The 21,070-nt window shown below is 39.7% G+C and overlaps 1 protein-coding gene across 2 annotated transcripts in view; it reads right to left on the minus strand.

Annotated features, from left to right (window-relative positions):
• Nucleotides 1-21,070, minus strand: part of AHI1 (Abelson helper integration site 1) — a 209,378-nt gene that overhangs the window by 30,504 nt on the left and 157,804 nt on the right. For both annotated transcript variants that reach the window (XM_025383909.1, XM_025383908.1), the window contains 2 exons: nucleotides 9,532-9,694; nucleotides 4,871-4,968 (listed from right to left, as the gene is read on the minus strand). In XM_025383909.1, the coding sequence (XP_025239694.1) occupies nucleotides 4,871-4,968; nucleotides 9,532-9,694 (261 nt within the window). The remainder of the gene's footprint in view (nucleotides 1-4,870; nucleotides 4,969-9,531; nucleotides 9,695-21,070) is intronic.

The raw sequence follows: 21,070 nt of genomic DNA on the forward strand, positions 1-21,070 counted from the left end.
ATCACAAAAAGTAAAGGCTGTATCTTTCATAGCATCACACAGTTTTTAATATAGACTAAACGTATTGTTAGCTGCCACAGCAACCCTTTATACCAATGTTATAAATGCTTCCACTGCATTAAAGGTTTTTATGTTGTAAATTTAGACCTCAGGTTTGTGTTAACCTCATGTTTATGTTATGGGCCTCATGTTCACGTGTTAAAATCCTAACTCTCAATGAGATGGTTATTAGAAGGTATTTGGGGGGTAATTAGGTCATGAGGGCAGAGCCCTCATAAATGGTATTGGTGCTTTTCTAATGAGACACACAAAAACGCTTGCTTCCTCTCTCTGCTCTCTGCCCAGTGAGGATAAGTGAGGTTGCAAACCAGGGAGGAGACTTTGACCAGACCCTGGATCTGTCAGCACACTGATCATGAACTTCCCAGCTTCCAGAACTGTGAGAAAAAAATGTTGTTATTTAAGCCACCCAGTCTACATTTGTATAGCAATATAGAGTCTATATTGTTATACGCAACTAAGACAAGCATTTTCCTAAATTCCTAAATCTGGTGCTGAATTACAGACAATGGGTAATATTACACATGCAACATTTGCCCATTATCAAATTTCTGCCAATCCTTTTGACTGTATCCCTTACAGTCCTTACATTGTTGTAGGCAACCATCACCATATATGCATGCTTATTTGAAACTGATGTTTTACCAAGAAACCATTTTTCTTTCAGTTTCTTACAGCACAGGCTATTCATTCTCACGTGCCCATTTTCACATAGTTCATGGTTCTCTCAAGAACCATGAGAGCCAGGAGTTAACAATGACCTCCTCTTAGCTCCCTACTGCTGATTTTAGGGTATTGTAATGCCAAAGCACTTTTCCTTGGGTGCTCTGACACCTGGCTATTACATCCTCTGCTTATCTTTGCATCTGCGATCTGCAGACCTTGTGGTCACTCTAACACAATGGCTGCCAATGTTGGCTGCACATTAAAATTACCTGGAAAGCTTTTGAAATCTGCCCTTGCCAAGGTCCTATTTCACCAATTAAATGTATTTGAAGGGGTAGAGACTGTAATCCATATCTAGTTTTTTAACTTGTTTGGTGATTTCAATGTGAAGCCGAAGTTGAGACCTTTGTTCTAACCTAAGAATTGAGGATGTTAGCTCTTTGTTCATCGGCTTCCTCTTCATCCTAACTCTTGCTATGATCCTGGAATCTTAATGTTCAAGAGTACAACCTGTCCAACACTCTGAGTCCTAGTTCCTTGACCGGTTCAACTCTAACAACATGTTCCTCAATTTCACTTCAGCTTTTAGACATATTCTATGAATTTATCATAACCTGAGCTGCATGACATCTGAGACACTAAATAAGCAAGAATTTATGGCCTTGAACACTATAGTTACAGCTTGCTGACTCCTTTTCCGTGTGACACTATGCCTCTACCTGGGCTCCGGTAGCTTGCTGCAACCTTGTAGAGGAGAACCTGCTTTCTTTTTTTTTTTTTTTTTTTTTTTTGAGACGGAGTCTCGCTCTGTCGCCCAGGCTGGAGTGCAGTGGCCGGATCTCAGCTCACTGCAAGCTCCGCCTCCCGGGTTCACGCCATTCTCCTGCCTCAGCCTCCCGAGTAGCTGGGACTACAGGCGCTCGCCACCTCGCCCGGCTAGTTTTTTGTATTTTTTAGTAGAGAGGGGGTTTCACCGTGTTAGCCAGGATGGTCTCGATCTCCTGACCTCGTGATCCACCCGTCTCGGCCTCCCAAAGTGCTGGGATTACAGGCTTGAGCCACCGCGCCCGGCCCCTGCTTTCTAACTCTGCCAGTCTTCTGATTCTACATCCTTTCCAATTGGATAATCCTCTATGGTGCGTCACTCTGGTAACTTTAACCTCTTGTGTTACTTTCACATTCACAACTCCAGTTATATATTAAGCCAAATCTGCCTCCTCTACTGCTATGCCTTAGATGCTGAGAAGAGACTACTGAAGAAAAAAAATCCAACTGTACAGATTTATGCCACTTCCATTTTTATGGTATCCAAACAGCAGCTCCCAGAACTACTAAGGAATCTTTTCATATATCCTAAATGAGCCCCTATTTTCCTTACTCCAATGGTTATTATACTTCTTGTGCTCCCATCTCACTCCTTTTGCCCCTGGCATTAGAAGTAAACCTTGCTTTTTGTTTTGGAGAACATAAAAGTATCTTTAGTTTCTAGACTTCAACCCTTTATTAACTGATCTGCATCCCCATCCACATTTATCTGTGTTAGAGGGGCACTGCTCTAAGCTCCATACTGCTGACATTTTTGGCCAGAGAATTCTTTGTTGGGGGAGCTGTTCTCTGCATTCTAGGATACTGAGCAACATCCATGACCTCTACCCACCAGATGCCAGTATTATCCCCCACCTTGCAGTTGAGAAAACAAAAAACATCTCCAACTATTGCCAAATGACTCCTGGAAGGCACAATCACTCTCAGTTGAGAACCCTCTGCTTGGAGCAAGACTAATCTGTCAATCTGTCTTTCCAATAAAGTATTTTCTGCTTTCTCCAAGATCCACTGTGTCCTTGGTGTCCTTTCTTTATCTATCTTCAACCTGAACCTGTCTATTGGCTTTGTCTCCTTAATATATAATTTTACATCTGTCCATTATTTAAAAAATAATTCATGGACACCAGGCCTCCCTTTAGCCACTGCGGAATCTTTTTTTATTCTTCAAAGTGAAGCTCTGAGAAGGGCTTCCATGAGCGTTCACATGCTGGGGCCTCATTCCACCTTTACTCTGCTCTTCAATCCTTGCCACTCTACTGATACCGGTGCAAAGCTACCAGGGTCCTCTGGATGACCAAATGCTTCGACAACCTAACTGCTTGGCTGTTTCCAGCTAGACTCTTCTTGAACCTCTCTACCTCTTCTGGCTTCCAGGGCACTTTTTAAAATGTTTATTATTTTTTCTTTTTTTCCTTTATTCTTTCTCAATCGTCTCTTAACTGTCCCTTAATACTAGTGTTTAACTGGGTTCTGTCCTTGGCCTTCTCCTCTTATAACTCTATGACATACTTTCTGGGCTCTGCCTTCATTACAAGATACATTTACTGATATAACAGAACTAACACACTAATTCTCATTTGATTTTGAAGCTCTACATTCTCTCAAATTCCAATCCTGCATTACTGGCTCCCAGTGAATATTTCTCTCTGGGAGCACTACAGATACTACTAACAAATTGAGATATCTAAAACCGAGCTTGTCATCTCTTACTCTGCAAGGAATGGTGATTTCTTGCCCCTGTCTTCCCAAATCTTTCTTATTTATTTCATTACTTCTGTTGCACCACTGTTTATTCAGTTGTATAAGTCAAGACGCTTAGCAAAATCCTAGATTCCAACCTCACTAATAAAATCCAATCAATCATAAAATCCTGTCAATTACAGCTTATGTCCCCTGCCCTCTATCCCCACTAGTCCAGGTTTTCATATTTTATTTCCATGCATTCCGAATTTCCTTGTGCTAGGTCCTTAGCTACCTCAAATTCAGCAACTATTCTGCTGCACTAGAATGACCTTTCTAACACGCAAATCTGTTCATGTCATTCCCTGAATTACCTCCTTCAGGGGATCCCCTTCGTCTGGAGTATAAAATCTAAGTGTTTTAGCAGAGTATGCTATGCTCTTCTGTGGCCTGGTTCCTGCATTTCTCCTGTCCTTCTCTCTATTAGAACTCATGCCCAGACATAATCATAGATACCATAACTTATGTTATTCCCTCTGCTGGAAAGTTTTTTCTAACGTCACTGACTTAACACATATTTGTGCATCCTAGATGCCTCAGGTCAAGTATTTCCTCCTTAGGAACTCTACATGGACTCCCCCAGGGTATATTTAAGAGGGTTTCTTCGTATGTGTTCCCAATATACTGTGTATATATCTTCATTACAGTTTCTACCAGAGTCTACTGGACTTGCTTGCTTGCAGGTGTGTACGCCAGCCTGTAAGCAACTTAAGGGCAAGTGCCTTGCCTACTCCTGAAACTCCTGTTTCAGTGGGGATTAATAGAGTGCATGGACGAAGGCATTCAATAAATACATGCTGAATGACTGAATGATACATGTCAGGTTCAACTGTCAAAAAAAATTATTTTGACATTGTAATGATATGTACATGAAATGTATTTGTAAAAAAAACCTATGTTGGTTCATGGAATCAAGAAGCAGTGAGGTTACTCAGTCTAAGGGAAGAGCTAATGTGGTATAATAAAAGTTTAGTAAGCAGTACACATGACAGTACAGCGCTTATTAAACATTCCGGCCAAAGCACTGCTAACCTCAGAAGAATACTGATTAACATCCCCGAAGGGCCTGATGACACAGACGGAAACACACGACAGTTCTCTGGCTGCTGTGGCTGATAATACATCCACATTCATTTTAACATAAAAACATTTAAAATTACTTCCAAGTAAAAGGAATGCTCCAGAAAGATAGAACATCTTAGTTTTGTGAACTCCAGTGATCTCCAGCATAAATGTTTACCTCCCAGGTGGGGCTGATGACACTGTCCGTACCACAGTTAAAGAAATAAGTGCAGAGTAGAAATAGCACCTAAAGCCACAAGTTCCACTTTGGGTCCTTGTACCATCACTTAGGCCGTGACCCGGAGTCTACTTTAACCTCTCTGAGCCTCCTCAGTTTCCTTATCTGGAAAATGGCTATAATATTTGCCTTACGTATTTCATAATGATGTAGGTACCAAGACATAAAAAATAATGTGAACAATGAAGGATAACAAGCATAAAAAATAAAGTAATATTTTATCCAGAGAGAGTGAAAATCAAAATACACATGCAAACACATATTCTTAAAAACATTTACCTTCTGAGGAGCTGGAGACTTTTCTATTTTAGTTTTTTCCTCAGGGCTTAAAGGCGGGGATCGCTCTTTTATCTCAGGAGGCAGTTCTTGATACAGTGCTGAAATTGGAGAAAGGAATTCATGCAATCAAACTGAGGAGCACTGCTTCATGGGGGAAAAACAATTGATGGTAGGGGCAAATACGAAATTAAAGAAATATTCAATTCCTTGGTGTACCAATAAGATACCTAAAACTTACTTGTTATGGCAATTTGCAGTTTTACTCATTAGTTATCAAAAGAACTATGATTGGAAAATTTTAATCATCTGGATTTCAGAAAGTTAGAAGGTCTCATTTTCACTTATTATGTGGTCAGACAGACGCTTATTTTATCTCAATACACATTTACCAGGAACCTGCTAAATGCCAGGATATCTGCTAGGAACTGCTGGAGAATATATGGAGATCATCAAAAGATGGTCTCCACTAGCAAGGAGCTTACAATCTGGTCAGAGAAAGACATCTTTACAAGTAACTATAAAATAAATGTGACATTATTTGAAAGTGAAATAATTACAAAGACAAACTCTGATGTGGGGATGGAAAACGCTTAATGGAAGAAGTGGTAGGTGTATCAGACTCTGAAGACTAGGTAGGATTTTACCAGTCAGAGGTATGCAGAAAAAATAATTTGGGGGCAGGGCACAGTGGCTCATGCCAGCACTTTGGGAGGCCGAGGCGGGCGGATCACTTGAGGCCAACAGTTTGAGGCCAGGCTGGCCAACATGGCGAAACCCTGTCCCTACCCAAAAATATAAAAATTAGCAGGGCATGGTGGTGTGCACCTGTAGTCCCAGCTTTGGGAGGCTGAGGCATGGGAACTGCTTGAACCTGGGAGGTGGAGGTTGCAGTGAGTCAAGATAGCACCACTGCACTCCAGGCTGGGAGACAGTCAGAGACTCTGTCTCAAAAAAAAGGAAAGGATAATTTGGGAAGATGATATGAAATCAATAAGCATGGAGTTAGGACTCTATATGATGTTGAATCTATATACAGTGTTGAATTTAAGATTCTTATAATTCAATATTCCATGTAATCTATTGAAGCTACATAGGGTATTGAAGTTAAAGAGCTATGTGCAAATTTTGAAGGGTTAAAACAAAAATATATTTTGGTTAAGAACATCTCTGAATTGAAAGAAACTACTGAAATATACTTGATCAAAATTGTACAACTAAAATTATGAGATATACTAATTGTCTTCGTATGTGGAGTGGTTTTATTATTGGGTTTCTTTATCTCATATTTTAAGGGTGTTAGATGCGATGGGGGAAGCTGATCATGTTGTTCTTTCCAGTGCCTTAAGATACAAAGAGAATAAGTTCTTTATAATAGTGGGAGTATGAACTTCTTTTATTGTGTTGTTCTCTTAGAGGACAGGCTCTCAATTGAACAGTGGGTGGAGATTCTGCTCATACACTCCTTTAGATCATTTACTTTGCATAGTTGGCTTCAGATAAAGATCAAGGACAATTCTTCCTACTATTTTTAGACTAGAATATGCTACTGACAGTCATTTTTTTCTCTAATGTTAAAACTGGGCAATTGAGTTTTTTGTTAAATTCAGGTAAAAAAAGGATAAAAGGGAAAGGGAAATAACCCCTAATGAAGTGTGAGAATTCAATCATTACAGTCTCAGATTTTCTAAGTTTGTTTGTTTTTTTTTTTTTCCCTGTTTGTTGTAGTCTATACGAGGCTTTTTAAAGCAGCAGTGACTGATGCCAAAAGAAAACATAAATTATTCTGGGACACAATAAAGAATTATGGCAGTTGAAGGATGGTCATTATTGAGACAAATAATTAATTTCTTTATGTAGCCATCAACTCATCACTGCAATATGCCTCAGAGGTCTGGCTTTGATCATTATGGAAGAAGAACAAATTTTATTAGCTTTTAAAATGAATTTATTTTTTGTGGAGATGAGTCTTGTTATATTGCCCAGGCTGGTCTCAAACACTTGGCCTCAAGTGATCCTCCCTTTTCAGCCTCCTGAAGTGTTGGGATTACAGGCATGAGCCACTGCATCTGGCCTTATTAGCTTTTCATTTCACTGTAGCTCAAACATCTATATCTTCTCAAGATCTGCAAGCCTAAGAGGTTATTTTTGTAAACTAGATTCTCAAGTTAAAGCACTTAATTCCACCCTGCCTAGAGACACACAAGTAAGAAAATTTAAAAAATATTTCCACTTGTATACAAAAATAATAATGGATTCTAATATTTCATTAAAATGAGGCATACTCCAGAGTGACCACGATTGTGCTGGCAGCTGTTGATTTAAAAAGCTTGATTTAAACAGAAGCTACCCCTGTTTAACCTCAGCTGTTGACCCTGTGGGAGAGCCAACGATGGGAAGAAGGAACTTGGCTATTTTAGATGATCTGGAAGTTAAAAGTACTGAACTTATGGAACTTATACACTGTCTTATGCCTACATGGGAATTAACCTGTCCTAAAATTTCTTCCTTTCGTACGGCCTTACGTTTTTTCCATTACACAACCTCTTCTAAACACAAAAATATACCTCTAACAGAGTTTAAGAGTTGTATGTCAAAATTAGCTGGGCATGGGAGCATGCGCCTGTAGTTCCAGCTACTCAGGAGGCTGAGCTGGGAGGACTGATTGAGCCTGGGAGGTCAAGACTGCAGTGAGCCATGACTGCATCACTGCACTCTAGCCTGGGTGACAAAGTGAGGCCCCGTCTCAAAAAAAAAAAAAAAAAAAAAAAAACCAGTTATATGTCATTTACTACTTACAAGAAGGTAACTGAAACAGTTGCACAGAAGAAATTAAGAATTTTGTTATGAGAATGAGAAGCGGTACAATTTCTGAGACACACAGCACTTTTTAGGGGAGGGGTCTGCTGACTGTGGCAGATAAGCTGAAGAAGGGAGCTGCAATGAGACTTAGGGCACTTGAGAGACTGGGGAGGGGAGCAATGGGAAGGACCTGGCTGCAGACAAGGTCGTGGGAAGGTGCCAAAGATAGACAATTTTATCTAGGCTTAGCCCAGCATCTGGTAATCACGAAGGAAATTCTTCTTCCATTCCTTCATCTCTTTGGCTGTCAAAATTGAAAACTTAAGTTATAATCAATAATATTTTTGTTTAGTTGTAGTTTTGGGTTAAACAGTTTCATGGACTAGCCTGAAAACCAACTATTATTTATAATAATTATTTCTTTACAGAAACAAAAGACTTAAATATTCAAAACACAGATTGTTCTCAATTTCAAGGCTGCCTATACTAAAATTTTTTTTTTTTTTTTTTTTGAGACAGAGTTTTGCTCTCTTGCTAGGCTGGAGTGCAGTGGCACGATCTTGGCTCACTGAAACCTCTGCCTCCCAGGTTCAAGTGATTCTCCTGCCTCAGCCTCCCAAGTAGCTGGGATTACAGGTGCCTGCCACCACGCCTGGCTAAATTTTGGTATTGTTAGTAGGGACAAGGTTTTGCCATGTTGGCCAGGCTGGTCTCGAACTCCCGACCTCAAGTGATCTGCCTGCCTCAGCCTCCCAAAGTGCTGGGATTACAGGCATGAGCCACAGTGCCTGGCCTGCCTATACTACATTTTGAATCAGAACCAGAATTTTTGTGCTTACAGAAGAAAAGCTTACACACGATATCATTTAATTCCTTCATTTTACAGAAGGTAACTGGGGCATATGAGTGTAAGATGTTGAGCTGAGGTTAGAAGTCAGTTTTCCTGACCCCTGAGTGTTGTGCTTTTCCTAGCATGCTATCAAGTTAATTGTGGATAGGATGTATTCTTCTGAAGAAGCACTACTGTACTTCTTCTCTTTAATGATAGTTTTAAAGTTATTATTATTTTCTGTTTTCAGGCTCTCTGCATTAGCTCTGTTTTCACCTCTCAAGGCCTACTGGTGAATCTACAGCTTTCAGAAACCCATATTTAGATTTTCTTTCCTAGTTCTTTTTTTTTTTTCATTTTTAAGCTGTTATTTATTGAACAAAAACCATTATTAAAACACAAAGTAGAAATTAAAATACAAGATAGGTTCATACAGTCTTGTCACATCACATGGTAAGTTCTAGGCTTTGTCAACATGTGCATATAGCTTTTAAATAATTGTCATTTATCAACTTTGTGCTTACATATTTTCAGCTCTGGCTCATTTTTTTTTTCCCCATAAATGAGGGCTAAATTTACTTGAGAATGAAACAACTTATTGTAGTTTTGTTTTCACAGGTAACCAGCTAGGACTGAGGTATACAAAGTAAAAGAACTGCAGTTGGGGAACTAGAGGCTCTTAAGATGCCAGTCAGCTGAGAAGTCACTGTGGCAAGAGAAGAACTGACAGAACTGTGCACGAGGCAGGTGCAGGGTCAAACGAGTTGAATAAGAAAGCTGGTAGCTAGAGGGGCAGGGTCCCCTGGGATAAGAAGTCCATGAAACAAACATTCCAATCTCAGAATGTAGCAGCTTTCTAACGTACTAGTGCCTCCTCTTTTTATTTTTTTACATCATGAGAATGAAAAGCAATATCCATTGGTAAACATATGCAAAGGTTACAAAGACAGTAAATTAAAGACTAGAAAATGATAAAATCTTGGACTATCAGTTATACCATACTAGTAAACCAGGAAGGGAGCATAAAACTTACTTTCACTAGCCACATGATTAGCTGGAAAATAACCTTCCTGTCCCTTTCCTATGCTGCCATACCACCAGTCTTCATTATCTTTGAAAAACACTCGGATAATGTCTCCGCGATGGATGGTTAGTTCATCTGATCGATTCGCTGTGTAGTCATAAAGAGCCACTACCTAAGAGAGAGATAAGACCACCACAGCTTTATCACAACTGTACCACAGAGAAAACCCCCAACATTCACTTCCTCTTGCAGAAGAGCAGCTGAAACCAAAGCAGTACTTTGGTAAGTGTGAGGCTGTCTCAAGGTTTGCTAATGGGATGAGGGGTGGTGGGAACACAGCAGGAGAAGCAAGATAAAAGACTGTGGGATTGAGAAATGGTTATGAGCATTCAATACACTAAGATTAGCTTCAAAATAGCAGATGTTAATTTTTTTAAGTAAATTACTTGTGAAGCAAATAAAAAAAAGTTCGCATACCATTTACTTTTTTAGAATTGTTTTATACTACCTTTAAGTCTCATTCTCTGTGCTAAGCAGATGCATCTGAAAAAAAATTCTTCAGAAGGTCTACAGTTTTACAAAAAGGAAAAACTCAGTGGAACAATCTGATTGCATCGCTTGGTTTACTGTTAATGTCTCTTTTTGAGATAAATTTCTCTACATACACATAATTTTTTATGTTTTACATCAACAAATTAAACCTTCTATCTTTAAAAAGTATCCTTATAAGTTATTTTTACTTGATACGAATTTAAGAGGAAAAGCCTTTTTATGAGAATCCTCTTCTTTGTGTTATGGTAATCATATTTAATTTCCTTTTCTTTTGAAAACCCAAGTCAAAAATGATATGGCAGTGGCTGCACAGGAATTTAAAAATCCTTGGCTGGGCATGACGACTCATGCCTGTAATCTCAGCACTTTGGGAGGCCGAGGCAGGAGGACTGCTCGAAGCCAAGAATTCAAGATCAACCTGAGCAACAAAGCCAGACCTTCATCTCTATACAAAAAAATTAAAAAAAATTAGTTGGGTGTGGTAGTGTGTGCCTGCAGTCCTAGCCACTGAGGAGGCTGAGGTGGGAGGATCACTTGAGCCCCAGGGTTTGGAGGCTGCAGTGAGCTATGACTGCACCACTACACTTCAGCCTAGGTGCCTGGGTGCCTGGGTGACGCAGAAAGACCTTGTCTCTAAAAAAAAAAAAAAAAAAAGAAAAGAAAAGAAAGTCTCTTATAGTAGTTAAAAGGAGGAAGACCTCAATTCATTTTAGATTTAGATCTGATATACTGTATAAAGCAGGACATAACAACATCTATACTAAATAATACATTTATGCTGTTTTCCCCTCTACTTAAACAGTATCTGAAAATGTATAGCTTATACAACTACATATGTAATGGAAAATTACATATATATGTATCATGTCTCAGTGTGCACAGCACGTGTGAGTCCAGGGAAGAGACACTTAAGAATCCAGTGTGGTGGAACCCGGCATTAGATGTGAGAACTGAGAGAGAAGGGTACGAGAAGCTGAGGCTAATGGAGTAAGTAGGGCTCAGATCATGCGTGTTGAAAAAGTTCAGACTCAATAATATGGCCAATGGAAAGGCACAGAAGGGTTTTAACCAGAGGATTCCATTACAGTTCACATAGCTGTTTCTGGTACCTTTTAATCCATTTAACAATATTTATTAACACATCAACCAGGTAATTCTAACAAATGAGTTTGGACTTAACCGCTGTCACCATATAAGAGCAGTAATGATAATTTAATTCAAATGGCTCAAATGCAATGCCTATTGTACAGCTTAGCATAGTATCTAATTTACAACATGTGATGCAGGGTATTATTTAAGGTTTACAAGTTATAACTTTAGTATAGTGATGTTAACTCGCTTATATAAAAGTGGAACTTTTAACTTTTCTCTTTGTTCTCCAAATTTCTCTTTCACTCTCTCACCTGGTACTATCATAGAAGAAGAAAGCTAATTAAAATGTACTGAGTGCTTACCATGTTCTAGATACCATGCTAGTTGTTTAGGTGTTATTCTGCTTAATCCTTATGACAACTTGGTGAGGCCAGGTATCCTTATTTCCATTTTATAAAAGAGGAATTTGATGTCCAGAGAAATTTAGGAACTTCCCTAAAGTCAAGTAAACTAGTAAGTGATAGAATCAAGACTTAAACTCAGTCTCAATCTCTCTCTTTCCTTTCCTTCTTTCTTTCTTTTCCCCTAGTTCCAAGAAACTCTATGATGGTTCGTTCCTGTTGTTCCTTATCCTGGCTGTGGTACACTGAAACACCACAACTTTAATGAGTCTCATGCAAATATGAGGTGAACGTATGCTTATTTGTCTGGAGCCCTAGGTGGCTGTTGGGAAGGAGAACAGGTGAGATTCAGCTTAGGCAACAGAATCACTTAGGAAATCCTGCATCATGCTGTGTCACTGTGTGAACCTTGGAAAATCTGAAGCTTATCAAGTGAAGTCTGAAAAATTTTCCTGAATTTTACACACAGGGGTGTCTTGATAAAAGAATCCCTTCGAGGCACAGGGGTCCAAAAAGCCTATGAGAGTCGACATTACACCTTTTCTATTATAGTACCCACTGATTCTTCTCTTCTTACAGAACCAAATACACACATTAATTTTGCATGGCCCACTAGTACCTGTAAACATGTTTTGCACTCTGTGACTGTTATGGACTGAACTGTGTCACTCAAAATTCACAGGCTGAAGCCCTAGCCTCCAGTGTGAATGTATTTGGAGACACGGCCTTTATGGAGGTAATTCAGGTTAAATGAAATCATAGGGGTGGGGCCTGGATTAACAGAACTGGCATTTTTATGAAAGGAAGATACAGTGAGAAAGTGGCCATCTGCAAGACAACAGGAGAGGCAGTAGGAGAAACTGACTGTGCTAGCACCTTGATCTTGGTCCTCTAGCCTCCAGAATTGTGAGAAAATTAATTTCTTCTTATTTTTTTAAAAAATTATTTCAATAGCTTCAGGGGTACAAGTGTTTTCTGGTTACATGGATGAATTGTACAGTGGTGAAGTCTGGGCTTTCAGTGTACCTGTCATGTAAATAGTATACACTGTACCCCACAGGTAATTTTTTGTTGTTGTTGTTGAGACAAAGTCTTGCTCTCTTGCCCAGGCTGGAGTGCAGTGGCACCATCTCGGCTCACTGCAACCTCCGCCTCCAGGGTTCAAGCTATTCTCCTGCCTTGGCCTCCTGAGTAGCTGGGATTACAGGTGCCCGCCACCATGCCCGGCTAATTTCTGTATTTGTAGTAGAGATGGGGTTTCACCACGTTGGCCAGACTGGTCTCAAACTCCTGACGTCAGGTGATCCGCCTGCCTTGGTCTCCCAAAGTGCTGGGATTACAGACGTGAACCACTGTGCCCAGCCCCCGACAGGTAATTTTTCATTCTTCATCCCTCTCCCACCCTCCTTCTACTTTTCTGACTCCCCAGTGTTCATTATACCTCTCTGTATGCCTTTGTGTAGCTTAGCTCCTACTTTTAAGTGAGAACATGTAGTATTTGGTTTTGTTCCTGAGTTACCTCACTTAGGATAATGGTCCCAGTTCCATACAAGTTGCTGCAAAATATATTATTTCATACTTTTTAAAATGGATGAGTAGCAGTCCACATACATACACATACCACATTGAGAAAATAAATTTCTGTAAAACCACCCAGTCTGTGGTATTTTGTTAGGCCAGCCCTAGCAGGCTAGTACACTTTTAAACCTGATGGTATCAGATGAACCACTTACTACCACCCCAGCCTAAAACTACAAATGGGTAATGCCTCACTTGTATCCATTTCAGGTCCTCAGCAACTTACAGAACCGTGTTCCACACTATTAAGCTGTCATCTCCGGATGAAGCAATGTCTTTATCATAAAACTCTACAACCAGCATCCCTGGGAGGGTGATGACTGGTGATGCTACATTCTCTAAAGCAAAGAAATTGGAGCATGTCACCATAATACCATTGTTGACATTTAAGTACAGGCAGACCTCATTTTATCGTATTTCACAGTGTGGTGTTATAATATGTATTATGTTTCTGTTTCCAGGTCCTGGTTCATAACTCCCATATCCCTTGTTACAGTTTTTTGGTTTAATGGTGGGTATGTTAGGCCTTAAGGGCAGGCCTCAGAAAACAGAGTATCTCTGACCTCCTCCTGCCCTCCATTTACCTGCCCCAAGGTAGGGCTCTAATCACCACCCCCTACCTTTCTAACTGTAGGTCTTATGAACAGTCAGAGGGTCCTTCCGCCCTCTACCCTGGAGGAAGGAATGCTGATGTCACGGAGCTTCCATAAAAAACCTAAGAGGTGCTGCTGAATCTGGTTTGCCAGTATTTTATTGAGGATTTTTGCATTGATGTTCATCAGGGATATTGGTCTAAAATTCTCTTTTTTTGTTGTGTCTCTGCCAGGCTTTGGTATCAGGATGATGTTGGCGTCATAAAATGAGTTAGGGAGGATTCCCTCTTTTTCTATTGATTGGAATAGTTTCAGAAGGAATGGTACCAGCTCCTCCTTGTACCTCTGGTAGAATTCAGCTGTGAATCCATCTGGTCCTGGACTTTTTTTCGTTGGTAGGCTATTAATTATTGCCTCAATCTCAGAGCCTGCTATTGGTCTATTCAGGGATTCAACTTCTTCCTGGTTTAGTCTTGAAAGAGTGTAAGTCTGCTGCTATAAAGACACATGCACAGGTATGTTTATTGTGGTACTATTCACAATAGCAAAGACTTGGAATCAACCCAAATGTCCATCAGTGACAGACTGGATTAAGAAAATGTGGCACATATACACCACGGAATACTATGCAGCCATAAAAAAGGATGAGTTTGTGTCCTTTGTAGGGACATGGATGCAGCTGGAAACCATCATTCTTAGCAAACTATCACAAGAACAGAAAACCAAACACCGCATGTTCTCACTCATAGGTGGGAACTGAACAATGAAATCACTTGGACTCGGGAAGGGGAACATCACACACTGGGGCCTATCATGGGGAGGGGGGAGGGGGGAGGGATTGCATTGGGAGTTATACCTGATGTAAATGACGAGTTGATGGGTGCTGACGAGTTGATGGGTGCAGCACAGCAACATGGCACAAGTATACATATGTAACAAACCTGCACGTTATGCACATGTACCCTAGAACTTAAAGTATAATAATAATAAAAAATAAATTAAAACAAACAAACACCTAAGAGGACTGGGTTAGGAGAGCTTCCAGATAGCTGAACAAACGGAGGTTCCAGGAGGGTGGCGCCCAGGGAGGTCATAGAGGCTTCCCCTTCTTCCCCCATAGGTCACTCAACGTATCTCTTCATCTGTTTCCTTTGTAATATGCCTTGTAATAAACCAGTAAATGTAAGTAAGTGTTTCCCTGAGTTCCAAGAGTTACTCCAGCAAATTAAGTGAACTGGAAGAGGAGGTTGTGGGAATCCCAACTTGAAGCCAGTTGGTCAAAAGTTCTGGAAGCCTGGACTTGTGAATGGTGCCTGGGGTTGGGGGCAGTCTTGGGGACTGAGCCCTCAGCCTGTGGGATCTGACGCTATCTTCAAGTAGAGGGTACTAGAATTGGATTGGAGTACCTCTAGCTGGTCATGGAAGTCTTCTGTGTTAAAAGCGGTGTGAGAGCACAGTGGAAACATGGTTTCAAAGTTTTTCCCAAACATGCAGATACTGCAATTTTTTTTTTTTTTTTTTTTTTTTTTGCCAACTGAAGGTTTGTGGCAACCCTGCATTAAGCAAATCTATCAAGGTCATTTTTTTTCCCCAACAGCATGTGCTTGTGTCTGTGTGTCATATTCTGGTAATTCTTATAATAGTTCAAATGTTTCCATTATTATTATATCTGTTATGGTGATCTATGATAGGTGGTCTCTGATGTTAGCAATGTAATTGTTTTGCGGTGCCACAAACCATAGCCATAGAAAACAATAACTTAATTGATAAATGTTGTATATGCTTTGATTGCTTCACCAACCAACCTACACCCTCTTACCCCCTACCACCAGGTCTCTCTCCCCTTCTCCTTGGGCTTCTTATTTCCTGAGATATAACGGTATTGAAATTAGGCCAATTAGTAATTCTATAATGGCCCCTAAGTGTTCAAACCAAAACAGAGTTGCAAGTCCTTCATTTTAAATAAAAAACTAGAAATGATTAAGTTTAGTGAGGAAGGGATATAGAAAGCTGATAGAGGCAAAACTTGGCCTTTTGTGCCAAACAGTCAAGTTACGAATACAAAGGAAAAGTTTTTGAAGGAAATTAAAAGTGCTACTCCAGTGAACACATGAATGATAAGAAAACAAAACAGCCTTGTTTCTGATATGGAAGTTTTAGTGGTCTGGATAGAAGATCAAACTAGCCACAACATTCTCTTAAGCCAAAGTCCAATCCAGAGCAAAGCCTTAACTCTCTTCAATTCTATGAAGGCTGAGAGAGGTGAGGAAGCTGCAGAAGAAAAGTTGGAAGCTAGCAGAGGTTGCTTCATGAAGTGTGAAGAAAGAAGCTATCTCCATAACATAAAAGTGCAAGGTGAAGCTGCAAGCGCTGAGGTACAAGCTGCAGCAAGTTATCCATATCTAGCTAAGATCACTAATGAAGGTGGCTATACTAAAGAACAGATTTTCTCAGTGGAGATTAAACAGACTTATATTGGAAGAAGATGCCGTCTAGGATTTTCATAGCTAGAGAGGAGAAGTCAATGACTGGCTTAAAAGCTTCAAAGAACAGGCTGACTCTCCTGTTAGGAACTAGTAACAGCTGGTGACTTCAAATTGAAGCCAGTGTTCAATTGCCATTTCAAAAATCCTAGAGCCCTTAAGAATTATGTTAAATCTACTCTGTCTCTCCTCTATAAATGGAAGAACAAATCTAGATGATAGCCCATCCATCTACAGCATGGTTTACTGAATATTTTAAGTCCTACTGCTTTGTGACCTTCTGCTCAGAAAAAAAGATTCCTTTCAAAATATTCTCACTGGTCTACCAAAGAGCTCTGATGGAGATGCACAGAGAAATAAATGTTGTTTTAATGCCAGCTACCACAACATCCATTGTGCAGCCCATGGATCAAGGAGTAGTTTTGACTTTCAAATTTTGTCATTTAAGAAATATATTTCCTAAGTCCATAGCTGGACATAGATAGTGATTCCTCTGATGAATATGAGCAAATAAGTTGAAAACCTTCTGGAAAGGATGCACTATTCTAGATGACATTAAAAACATTTGTGATTCATGGGAGGACATCCAATTGTCAACATAATAGGAGTGTGGAAGAAGTTTATTCTGACTCTCATGGATGACTCTGAGGGCTTTAAGACTTCAGTGGAGGAAGTAACTGCAGATTTGGTGGAAACAGCAAGAAAACTAGAATTAGAAGTGGAGCCTGAACATGTGATTGAATTGCTGCAATCTCATGATAAAACAAATGGATGAAGAGTTGTTTCTTATGGATGAACAAAGAAAGTGGTTTCTTCAGATGGAATCTACTCCTGGTGAAGATGCTGTGAATCTTGCTGAAATAACAGAGGATTTAGAATATCACATAAATTTAGTTGATAAAGCAACAGCAGGGTTTGAGAGGACTGAATGCAATACTGAAAGTTTTACTTTGAGTAAAATGCTATCAGACAGCACTGCATGCTACAGAAAAATCTTTTGTGAAAGGAGAGTCAATCGATGTGGCAAATTTCATTTTTGTCTTATTTTAAGAAATTGCCACAGTCACCACAACCTTCAGCAACCACCACTCTGATCAGTCAGCTGCCATCAACACTGAGGCAAGATCTGCCTCCAGTAAAAAGATGACTTGCTGAAGGCTGAGATGATGATTGGCATTTTTTAGCAATCAAGTATTTTTTTCATTAACGTATGTACACTGTTCTTTTAGACATGGTGCTAGTACATAATAGACCACAGTAAACATAATTTTAAACATAGTTTTTTACGTACTGAGAAACCCTCAAATTTGTGTCACTTGTTTCACTGTGATATTCACCTTATTGCAGTGGTCTGGAACTAAACCGGCAATATCTTCAAGGTACGACTGTACAGAATTGCTATGCAATGAGGAATCAGGGTGGTTTCACATGCTACCATCTGTCAACATGACAGCAGCCGAATCTAACCATTCAGTTAGGATTACTCCCTTAACATGCTGAAAGGCAAAAACAATGTGGCTCATGGGAATCGGCTTGTATTTCAGCGTTTTTATCCAATGTGCTCTAAACTTCTCATATGAAGATCACCTACTGTCTTCTGATCAACATACTGTATGTAGTAAACTTCTTTGCTTGTTTTAACTTGGCAGTGGATTCTGAGTAAATTATAACTTCCCCATGTCCAATTAGATTTTATCATCTCCATATTTTATAACAAATTAAAGTTCTATAAAGAAGTTAGGTGGCACAGTCCTATCCAGAGGTTTGTTCTGAAGTAACAGTCTATTTTCTCTTTGTTCAGTCAGGCATCACTATAGAAATATCTTTCTTGACCATTCTTTTGATGAGTGTCTATTATAACATACCATCTCTTGCAACCTGTGGCTTGGCATGTAGGCATGACAGAATATCTTCAGCAATATGACTCAAATCTTGAGCTGACAGAGTAATTAAGAAATCTTTCTGTGACAGAAGTTTAAAGACATGAGCAAGTATGTCCATCTTGGTAATGACAGGTCTGGAAAATGAGATGTTTCACAGAATCCACGCGGTCAAATTTTGACCACTGTTCACATATTTGAAACAGAGTTCTTTTTCTCAAAGCTTGGGCATAATCATGGTCTCAGTGTCACTGGACTGGCAGGTTTCGTTTTTTTGACACACGATTTTCAGTCTTTTCCAGCACTGCTGGAAAGCAGTGCTTTCCAGACACCATTTCTTGATTCAGGCAGAGTCTGCCAGGCTGTTGTAAGGTATTAGCGGAATTCCTTTCTGTATTATCTTTCAAGGGATTAAATATTATTGTAGTGGTCTCTGAAGAATTCTCAATGACCCCTGGTCAATGAAACCAGTGTACTGAGGGAACACCAACCAGCAGAACTCAGCAGCATATTTGTTCCTTGCAGTTTTATCCACAATGCAATCCAATAATTGATATTCGTAATACCTCCAAGTCATTTGACAAGCTAAGCACTGAATAAATTCACATGCATGAGCACTTTTTCCTTCAGCACTACTTCAACTGGGCCCATAATCATTTGGGAACTTCTCTGTGCCAGTCTAATAAGGCATTGTGGCATCTGGATCCCACCACTTTCTTTATGCTTTCTCCTTGACTAACCTGATTTCAGGCTTCTGGCTTCCAGTACTGTGAGTGAATAAATGTCTTATGTTTTAAGCCACCAAGTTTGTGGTAGTTTGCTCCAACAGCCCTAGGAAACTAATAGACATGATTTTTACTTTGGTAAGTGCTGGATTTTCTTCTATTTCTTTAAAGAGTGTTGGACTTTGTTCTGGCATGCAATTACTTGATACCGGTTTTCAGGTTTAGGTTTTTTTTTTTTTTTTTTTTTAGACGGAGTCTCACTCTGTCACCCAGGCTGGAGTGCAGTGGTGCAATCTTGGCTCACTGCAACCTCTGTCTCCCAGGTTCAAGTGATTCTCCTGCGTCAGCCTCCTGAGTAGATGGGACTACAGGCATGTGCCACCAAGCGCAGCTAATTTTTGTATTTTTAGTAGAGACAGGGTTGCAGCATGTTGGTCAGGCTGGTCTCGATCTCCTGACCTCATGATCTGCCTGCCTTGGCCTCCAAAGTGTTGGGATTATAGGCGTGAGCCACTGCGCCTGGCCCAGGCTTAGGTTTTGATATAGCATATTCAGAGAAGACTTTACTCTAGGGCTAAATTAACCCTAGGTTAATTTATCAAGGTGTGACCTTCCTGGTGATTCTACCTGATGCTCCACATATTGGGAATATTGAATAAAAATTACAAGCCATTGGACTAAGCTCCTGAACTAGGCCCCAACAGACCAGACTAACAATCAAAATGAAGTCACTTGTGCTGAAGTTCTATGTCATCAAACCAAAACTAACTTGTTAATTCACCTTCTAAGAAATTGGGAAAGAGAGGGAGCCAATTTCCCAAACAGGCCAGTTTAAATCTTCAACCAGTATGGTAATGAAGCTCCCTCTCTTTTAATCCTGACAACAAAAAGTAACCTGAAGTTAACCAGTTATTTTTCTATTGTTCTGTTTTCCTTTTCCTGATATACAAGGAAAGTAACTTTAAAAAACCAATCTGCTCTTTATTCTTTGTTTCTCCCCCCATTCCTTCTCTGTCTATAAAACCAACCTCTTTTGCTTACTTTATTGGAACATATATTCTATTTTATGGAATGAAATGCTGCCCCATTCTGGCAAATAAGCCAATTAAGATCTTTAAATTTATTATAATTTTGTCTTCTGACAGAAGGTTTATCCATTCGGGCTATCAGAAATGTGAATTTTCGCCATCCTGTTCTTGTGCCTTCTACTCTCTGATGGTCCTTTTCTTACGAAGTTTTGTTCCACATATGTGCAGATCAGCACTCAGCCAAAGACTTCAGGTACTCCTTAGGATTACTGGTACAATTATTACCATTTAATATAGAGCCAAATATAGAGTAATGTTTTAATAATTATTTTCAAAGTGAAATAAAATACGCTTTAAGAAAGTCTCATTTCTCAATAATGTCAAAGATAAAAAATATTTGTAGAAAACCAAATTTAACAATAAATCCTGAATTGTACAGAAGCACATTATTAAATATTCAAATGATTCTTTTACTAATAGTGACACTAGGACTATATTTTATTTCATAAGAGGAATAAAGAAACATATAGCCCTATTTCTAGCATCATGTGGTAGAAACATACAGTCCCTCACCATTATATCCAGGGACAACCTTAAAGATATTTATAAAAAAGAATTCAAGGTCCTATTATTTTTAACTGATCTTATCTGGATAATAATAGATTAAGAAAACAGAGATAAAGAAAGTAGATAATTGCACACAGTTTATTGCCTCTGTATCAGATAAATGATCTATTCCTATCTTGCCAAATAATGCAAGGATATGTGAAACTTAACACTTCAAACAAGCATTTGAAAGTATTTAATTCCAAATATCATCTGATAAAATAATGACCAAAGGTATTGGGAAGAATATCAAACTAGAAATTAAAAGAATGAGTTTTCAGTCCTGTGTAGGCCTCCAAGGTTAAAGTACTCAGATTAGGCCGGGCGCGGTGGCTCAAGCCTGTAATCCCAGCACTTTGGGAGGCCGAGACGGGCGGATCACGAGGTCAGGAGATCGAGACCATCCTGGCTAACACGGTGAAACCCTGTCTCTACTAAAAAATACAAAAAACTAGCCGGGCGAGGTGGCGGGCGCCTGTAGTCCCAGCTACTCGGGAGGCTGAGGCAGGAGAATGGCGGGAACCCGGGAGGCGGAGCTTGCAGTGAGCTGAGACCCGGCCACAGCACTCCAGCCTGGGTGACAGAGCAAGACTCCGTCTCAAAAAAAAAA

This window comes from Theropithecus gelada, chromosome 4 (genome assembly GCF_003255815.1).
Source record: "Theropithecus gelada isolate Dixy chromosome 4, Tgel_1.0, whole genome shotgun sequence".
NCBI classification, from domain to species: Eukaryota; Metazoa; Chordata; class Mammalia; order Primates; family Cercopithecidae; genus Theropithecus; species Theropithecus gelada.